Genomic DNA, 8,728 nt, shown 5'->3' on the forward strand with positions numbered 1-8,728 from the left:
GTTCTATAACGAACGATTGTTTAAGATTATTATTTAGCAGAGTTTTTTTGGTGCAGTGTTGTTGGCGGGGCGGTGGACAATGTACGAAAATTGCATTTAATAGTTATCCTAGAATATTAAAGTTATTCAAACAAGTAGCTATAAATAATAGTTTCCTTGTAACGGATGCCGAAGTTGAAGAATTTATGAAGAAAAAATTAAAAAACGCTCATAGTAATTATAAAAACTATAAAAATGTTAGAAAGGGATACTGTAAAAAACCATACACGCGTTGTAATTAATCGTAGGTGAATGAGCGGGTTGGTAAATACTAGGGAAATATTATAAAAATAAGTGTGTTTCTATTTTTTCATTGCCAACACACGTCAAACTAAACACAGAACTATATGAATTATCAATATTCCATCCTTTTTGCTAAGTTTTTCATCATCTTTATTATATTTTTAACTGTCAATAACAAAAGTATGCAAAAGAGGGACAAACTGCTTTAATCCAGGGTTTGCCGGGGAAGTCACAGCTATCAGCTTACATCTTATATGGTGCAAAGAGAATTCTTCTACTGCTGTAGGTATACAATCGTCAGCCTCGTAGATGTAGATATCTGCAGATGATAATTCGATCTCCTCATCGTTTTCAATAAGACGTATATAGAAAACATCAGTTACATACTCATATCGGTTTCCAACAACGACCAACGAGGGATTAGTATTAAGTTTCATAAATTTGACGACTTCGTTACGTTTGGTTAAAAACCATTCATCTCTTGTTGACGCTCTCAACAAAAAGTTGGCAGTTAATTGAATCCCATTCCCATTGTATACTATCCGAGGATATTGACAATCGGAATGATTGGGCGAATGCACATTAGCACGTTCCTCAGACCGAGCAGCAATTTGTACACCGCATTTAAATCCGGAACGTACAGAGCGTTTTAAAATGCCAAGATAGTTTTCAAAATCATAGCTTGAAAAATTATCCAATGGTCCTAAATTTTCAACATCTTTAGCAATATGTTGAAGGTTATGAACATTGCTTGTAACATGTTCACTACCATATATTGCGCCAAAGTTACGGACAAAAAAATTTAAGAACACCTCTGCAGTTTTCCAATGCTTGCGATGGAATTTTGTTGAAAATATAGTAATCCCGCAAAAATAAAGTAAATAATGATTGTATACCCTTTCAGGTACAAGTTCTTTCATAACTATAACGCTGCAATAATGTAAAAATGTTCTAAACTGCGTGCCCTTCCATTTGTGCATATAATACGGATCGTGAATTTTCCTATTGATTTCTGAGGGAAGCTGCAACGCAGTAAAAAAATTCGTTGCAAACTCCTTCTGAGCATCAGACAATCTAGAAAGGGATACAAACTTTCCGATCCATATTCCACAGATAATTTTTCGAGTTACACCAAGATCAATCAAATGCAAACGGTCACTCGTAGGAACGTGTTCAATCATATCAAAATTCAACAGATCTTCTAGAGGCGATCGCAAAGGCTGATGGTGTGGAATGCATTCCCTATCTCGGAATCTATCATCGGTTCGTACTGGAGCCCCGACACAATCGAACACCACCTTATGACCAGTGGGATGGTACACACCAACGCAAGTGCATCTGAAGCATCCATGTACAGCATTAAAATAGCATGTTGCTGCAAGAATAAAAATGTTGCTAAAATGCAGTTTCATATAACATTTTCAAACAATAATACTTACACTTTATGAATGCTCTTGCAGGAGAATCTGCTATAAAAGCTCGGATTTGAAATTTGATTGTTTTATTTCCTATGTGAACTCCATTAAGATAAAGTTTGTTTGCTTCCTCCACAAGTTGACGTAAGTATTCTTCAACACTTCCTGGTTTTTCGGTACCACAAAATGCAGCAACCATCATTATTGGTGCATTTTTTACCTCTTCCACTTTCATTAAAATGGGCCAAACTTGCATTCGTCCACTTTTATGCAGGGGAAGGCCGTCAACAGAGAACTGGATCGTAAATTGCTCTGCGCATGGAGTAGAAGATCTAAATAAAGATCAACTTTAGGATATTTTCAAATGACCTTTTTTCGATTGTAAAACTTACTTGAAATAATTTTGCAACGATTTCTCGATGCCTTTATACCAAAACTCCCCACTTTGTATAGTTTGCATCTCTTTTCCAATATTAGCGTACGTTTTAAGAAGGGTTTGACAGTCTTTCGGAAGGTCCATATTGGTGTTACTTCTCAAAATTTCCAACATCTCATTAACCGTATCTTGAGGCAGATTTCGGGTGATGGCAAAATGTCTCAAGCAATCTTTGACATCCTCATGATTTTCACAATTGTGATATTTTTTAGACTTATTGGTGTCCACAGTTTCCATATTTGCATCGTTTTCATCGGTTTCACTATCTGAAGATAGCGCAATAAAATAACCCTCGTTGGAAAATGTATCTAAAGTCAGACAATAAATGCAATTGATTATTATAATATTGATTTTAGTATTACAGTAGAACGTCGATTATCCGGGGGCGGATTAACCGGCGGGCGGTTTAACCGTGCGCATAAATGTGACAGCTGTTTAAGCGTACAGCGAACATTTGCAACGATAGCCAAGTGGGCAACCAGTTTTTTGTACAGCTCTGTAGTGTCTAGAGGTGTTTTCGAAATTCATTTTTGTTCATGAACAGTTGTCAAACCTATAGTTATTGATTGAAATAATATTCTAGTAACGATTAATCGATTGATTTAAAGTAAATTAATCATAAAACTAATCAATTCTATAATTTTTATACGAATTTGACATTCGTTGGACCATTATCCGTGCAAATCGATTAACCGGCAACCGTCCGGTCCCGAGCAACCCGGATAATCGACGTTCTACTGTATTTGATAATATTACCCTCGTTTAAATTTTCGAGACACCTTCTTTTGCCATATCTATCCGGGAAGATGATGGCCGGATCTTCTCTGCCCGGATGTTCTGAATCCGGGAGATGGGACTCAAATAATGAACTTACACGACCAGTTTGCGAGGTATTATCTAAAAAAATAATTATTGTATGATACATGCGTAGTATTAGTGACTTTGTTAACATTGTTAAAAAGTACATACCAATTGATGATGAAAACACTCTGCTGGGTCCTGCTTCAGCGTCATATTCAGCAGAAAGTTGTTCTAACAATTTATCCCGTTGACGATATAATTTTCCACTTATTTTTGCCATGGCGTCGACAATTACAGAAGGATGAACAGTAACTTAACCAAAATGCTATGTTTATGCACTTGTTAACTTGGTTCACAAAAATTAACACTTCCTAAACAAGTAAACACACAACACCCTATAAGTTGATGGATTCATTCAAAGCCGCGCAATCTTGACAGATCCCAATGCAATACAGACGGTTTCGCACACACTCTCAAATTTGATTAGTTCGAGCAAATTTCGTGCAGATTTTACCGCAGGACTGCCAAAAATTCATCCAAAAATGAACACATTGTCGATTGGGTATTGTCGTCTAACCATGTCTCGGTGAACACCCATACATCGAAATCAGAGTTAGATGCAGTGAGCCGGAGATCGTTGAATTTTGTGCGTAAACCTCGGACGTTTTAGTAATAGAAAAACATATTTTTGTGTTCTTTGGTTTAAAACGTATATTTCTAAAAGTAACACATTAAAATATTAGTACAATATAAATAAACAACACGATATATAAAAAGCGGTAAGGAAGCGATACTGTCTCGTCGACGGTCGGTACAGGAGAGAGCGTTTCTCCGTTCGCTCTCCAGCATCCCGGTGCACACGTCATCAAGGTGACCAGCAACTGTCACCTATGAGAGGCACATATTTCGTGGTAAACACAGGCTCCCAACATCCCCCCTTCTTTAGATTCGCTTGTACGCTGCCATCCACTGAGGTGATCTTCGAACCCGCGAAGATCGACGTAGAGGTTGTACAGGCGAAGGCGTGCCACTGTCAGCCGTTTCAAACCCTGGCGAGGTCGGTGACAAGAACGTTTTTGCAGACCGCTGCGATGATGATGACGATGAAGTTGGGGACGATGACGATGGGGCTGGAGACAATGACGATGGGGCTGGAGACGATGACGATGACGGTGAAGCTGGGCACGATGAAGATGGTGATGACGATGACGATGAAGATGGGGACGATGATGATGATGATGATGATGACGTTGGGCACGATGACGATGAAGAGGACGTACAATCTTTTGCAGTTTCTTCCACATGTTGACTAGTAGTTTGATAAGCGTCTGGATAGTGGACTTCCTCAACCATGTTCCATGCATCTAACAACACATTCAAAGGCAACGACGTATTTGAAGTGTTATCCAGCTGGGCTGTGACCTTACTGGTGTTATTTCTATCAACTTGTTTCTGCAACTGGTTAACGTGTGAACGTATCTTCCTGTTTTGCTCAATAGTTACTTCATACATCACTCTACCGATGCGTCCGCTGATCATACCTGGAACCCATCTCCAGTTATTCCGACGATATTGCTTTGCATACACCAGGTCGTTCATCTTAAATTTTCTCGGATTACCTTCTGATACAGGATCTAATCTTTGTGGTGGACGTAGCAGTTCCAAGCAAGTTCTTATCTTTCGGCTGAACATCAATTCAGCAGGCGATTTCTGCTCCAACAGTTTGCTCGGCGTACTCCTGTATGTCAATAGAAAGGTATCTAATGCTTCTGATACGCTACTTCCCCCTTCTCTTATCTTCTTAAACGCTCTTTTGAAGGTGTCGAAGAACCTTTCCGCCTGCCCGTTCGACTGCGGATGAAAGGGTGCCGTACGGATATGCTCAACACCATTTGTGTTACAGAACTCTGCAAAGTCTGCGCTTGTGAATTGAGTTCCATTATCGCTCACGAGGACAGTTGGCATACCGAAACGTGCAAATATATTGCGAAGAATGCGAATGGTGGCTGTAGATGATATTGTCCTGGTAGGGATGATTTCCGGCCACTTTGAAAAAGAGTCGATCGCTAGCAGAAAATAATCACCCTCGATAGGACCTGCATAGTCCACATGCACTCGCTGGCACGGCGCATTCGCTTTCATCCAACAGATTGGTAAACTGGATACAGGTGATTTGGCTGCCATTGCACACTGTCGACACGATTTAACAAGGCTCTCAATCTCCGAATCAAGGCCAGGCCAGTACACATAGCTTCGAGCCAGGGCCTTCATCCGTTCTATTCCTGGATGGCCTAGGTGTAGCTGCTGCAAACATTTGTATCGCTGCGACGATGGTATTATCAACCTTTCTCCAAAAAGGAGACAATCACCAAATGTAGATAAGGACTCACGCCTACTGTGGAAATTGCTCAAAGTCCTGTCTCTCACTGCTGCATGTGGCCATCCATTTCTAGTGAATTCATACACCTTCCGCAATTGAGCATCAGTTTTCGTTTCGTGTTCAACATCACTGAACTTCAACGGTAGGGCTTTACTCACACTGTTCACAACAGATCGTAAGTCTTCCTCTATTTCAATGCTTGCGATCACGTAGTCATCTTCAGGTTTTTCATGTTTAGCTATTAGTCTCGACAACACATCGGCATTACCAAACTTGTCTGTAGGCACGTACTCCAATTGAAAATCATACAGAAGCAGCGTTAATGCATAACGCTGTAAGCGGTTGGCTGTATACACTGTATACACTGTATATGTATACACATCCGAAAGGTCTATCTGGCTAAAAATCGTACAGGTGGCCAGACTTGCAAATATGTCTTGAGGAAGAGGAAGCGGGTATTGGTGAGGTTGCAGCATATCGTTCAAGCCCGTCGAGTAGTCTCCGCACACTCGTATAGTTCCGTTTGACTTACGCACAACAACAATTGGCGTCGCCCATTCTGAATAATCCACTTTGGAAATTATTCCATCGTTTTCCAGCCGTTCAAGCTCCTTGTCCACCGCTTGAAACATCGCATAGGCTACAGGCCGCTTCGGACGAAAAACAGGTGCACCTTCTTTCAGCTCCAACTGAATTTTCGCCTTAGTGCAGCAACCTAGCTTGCCGGAAAAAAGTTTTGGGAACTCCTTCTGTAATATTGCACTGCACGGTTCATCCAAACCAACACGATTACAAACTGCCGTCAGCGGCACATCCCAAAGGTTGAATATATCCATGGCATCTTTCCCAATAAGTGCCAAATCCGCCGTAGTTACTCGAATCACGCAACTCATGCATTGTTCCGCTACGATCATGGAACCAGCAAATTCGCCTAAGATGTGCAACAAATCACCAGATGCAGTTCTCGCTTTAACCATTGAAGGTTTCAATACAGGTTTTCCAACATGATGCCACAGTCTACGCGAAATAATCGTTATATCAGCGCCTGTATCAAGCATCATTTCCAACGGTGTGCCATTGATGACAACTCTGACGCATCCACGTCCACTCCTGACCGTATTAACCGTCACGCTTCTTACATTGCGATTTTGCCTCATTCTGTTCGTCCACCGAGACGCTGCATTGCAAAATCCTTCCTTATGTCCAAACTTAAAATACTTGCTGCATTTATGATGCTTAAATGTGCATTTTCTAGCCCAGTGGCCTTCGCCGCATAAAAAACATTGCACTCTACTCTGCTTTTCCGGACGTTGGTGTAGCTTCCGACTACCTTGCCACTTTCCCTTAGTGCTTCGACACTTTTCTTGGCCAATCATTTGGACTTTACTTTCACCCGCAAGCAAGGTTGTATCTCTTTTGAGGTTCGTTAGTTTTTCACACAGCTCTGTTAGTTGTGCCAGAGTAATATCCTTCTTTTCTTCCATACGGCTCAGCAATTTCATGCGCACATCGGTATCCTGCTCATCTTTCAGGCCACACACGAAAATCAAACACTTCTGTGTCTCTATGCTGAGCCCGGCTAGTTCCGCTTCTTCGGTAGCCTTATTTATCCGGCACGAAAACGTAACGTAACCCTCAGAGCTCGTTTTTTGCATTTGATAGCACTTATATCGCTTGCTGACGCACGATTCTTTCGATCCAAACAGCGCGCGCAGTTTCACTACTGTTTCCTCGAAACAAAAATCACTTGCTTTCTGCGGCAATATATAACTGTTGTACCGCTCATGTTCTGCCACTCCAAGTTTCCGCAACAACAATCGCACCTTGGTATCATCTGGCAATTTAGCAGCATCCTTCTCAAAAAGCCCCTCGAACCACCTATACCACGCAGCAAAGGTAACATTTTCCTCAGGATCGTACCGAAACTCCGTCACTTGTTTCGCCAATGATTCGACTAAAAACTCCGGCCCGTTTGGCTCACTCACGTTCATCGACGACATCATCCGGGTTAAAAAACTTTCCTGCTGCTTCATAAATGCTTCCTGCTGTTGGTGTAGGATGCTCTGCTGCTGCTTGAACATTTCATGTATCCAAGCGGTATTCGGATCAGGGACGCTGCTTTGCCGGTGGCTTTCATGGCTGCTCCGCGATGGCTGTTGGTCACTGTTGCGGTCATCTGAGTTCAGCATCGTGTATCTTCTAACGTGCTTTTGTGTGTCTACGTTGTCAGGCGTTTTTTTCTCCTCGTCGCCACTTTTGTGTTCTTTGGTTTAAAACGTATATTTCTAAAAGTAACACATTAAAATATTAGTACAATATAAATAAACAACACGATATATAAAAAGCGGTAAGGAAGCGATACTGTCTCGTCGACGGTCGGTACAGGAGAGAGCGTTTCTCCGTTCGCTCTCCAGCATCCCGGTGCACACGTCATCAAGGTGACCAGCAACTGTCACCTATGAGAGGCACATATTTCGTGGTAAACACAGGCTCTCAACACATATCGGTTTTGGTTGTCAAAAGGAATGCTGAATCTCCTGTGGTGCTTAAAATTGCTCTTGTGATTACATTTTTTTCTGGTGCTATTGTTTGCGCAATGTGTGATTGTGCTATTGTAGATGGTGCCATTGTTTGTGTCAACGGATGGTGTATTGTTATGTTCAAAGGATACAGAGGTGCAGGCTCTTGGGTCGTTGAAGGTGGGTCTCGAGGTGCTGGTCGCTGTAGTGGTGCGTTGGTCAATGAATTAGCGATAGATAATTCTTTTGTGCCATGTAGATGCGGACAGAGCCTTGCTCTTAATGTCAAGCGACATCCCGACTTCAAATGAGATGAAAGTCAATGTGCTTGCCTTTGTGCCCTTTGGTAACAGCTTATAGATGATGACGTAATCAGTGGCGCCTATCGCCAACCAGTTGATAAAAATTAACCACTGGTTTGGCTATATCGACCAAAAAATTTATCTACTCGAATTGGTGTCGCGTACGCATTTCACTTACAGGCCGATAAAATTATATCGACCAATATAAAAACCGTTCGAGAAGTTTCGCCATCTGTCAAATTGGCTTTGTTTACTTGGGTTTGTTTACGAATGCGCACACCAGTTAGCACCATGAAGAGGCTCAAAAATGCGTTTTTTTTCGTTTATATTGTGTTTATAAATGTTAAATGTTACAACTTTCGCGGGCGTTCTGTATTGGTCTACAGCCGCACAACAAAATTGAGCGGTTTTTGAGCTCGTTTTCTAGCTCGCATTCCACCGAAACCGATCAAAAAAGCGAGCAGAAACGTCCGCAGGACCGATCGAACCCGCACGACAAAATCGAGCAGTTTTGTAGCTCGGATTTTCGATCGCTTTCCGCCAAGAGCGATCGAAAAAGCGAGCAGAAATGTCACGGAAAACGCTTGGATTCC

General features: G+C 41.7%; 1 protein-coding gene across 1 annotated transcript; it reads right to left on the reverse strand.

Annotated features, from left to right (window-relative positions):
• Positions 1 to 394: 394 nt before the first annotated feature.
• On the reverse strand, positions 395 to 8,460 carry LOC133394414 (uncharacterized protein K02A2.6-like). Its single transcript, XM_061663197.1, has 5 exons — positions 3,103 to 8,460; positions 2,890 to 3,030; positions 2,090 to 2,441; positions 1,722 to 2,029; positions 395 to 1,657 (listed from the first exon to the last, which is right to left on the reverse strand). The coding sequence occupies exon 1, from the start codon at positions 7,501 to 7,503 to the stop codon at positions 3,877 to 3,879; it is 3,627 nt and encodes a 1,208-aa protein (XP_061519181.1). The 5' UTR covers positions 7,504 to 8,460; the 3' UTR covers positions 395 to 1,657; positions 1,722 to 2,029; positions 2,090 to 2,441; positions 2,890 to 3,030; positions 3,103 to 3,876.
• Between the last annotated feature and the right edge of the window lie 268 nt (positions 8,461 to 8,728).

The sequence above is a fragment of the Anopheles gambiae genome, chromosome X, assembly GCF_943734735.2.
Source record: "Anopheles gambiae chromosome X, idAnoGambNW_F1_1, whole genome shotgun sequence".
Taxonomy (NCBI): Eukaryota; Metazoa; Arthropoda; class Insecta; order Diptera; family Culicidae; genus Anopheles; species Anopheles gambiae.

Coding starts and splice junctions, on each gene's coding strand:
- LOC133394414 (XM_061663197.1), bottom strand. CDS start 7,503: ATGCTGAACTCAGATGACCGCAACAGTGACCAACAGCCATCGCGGAGC.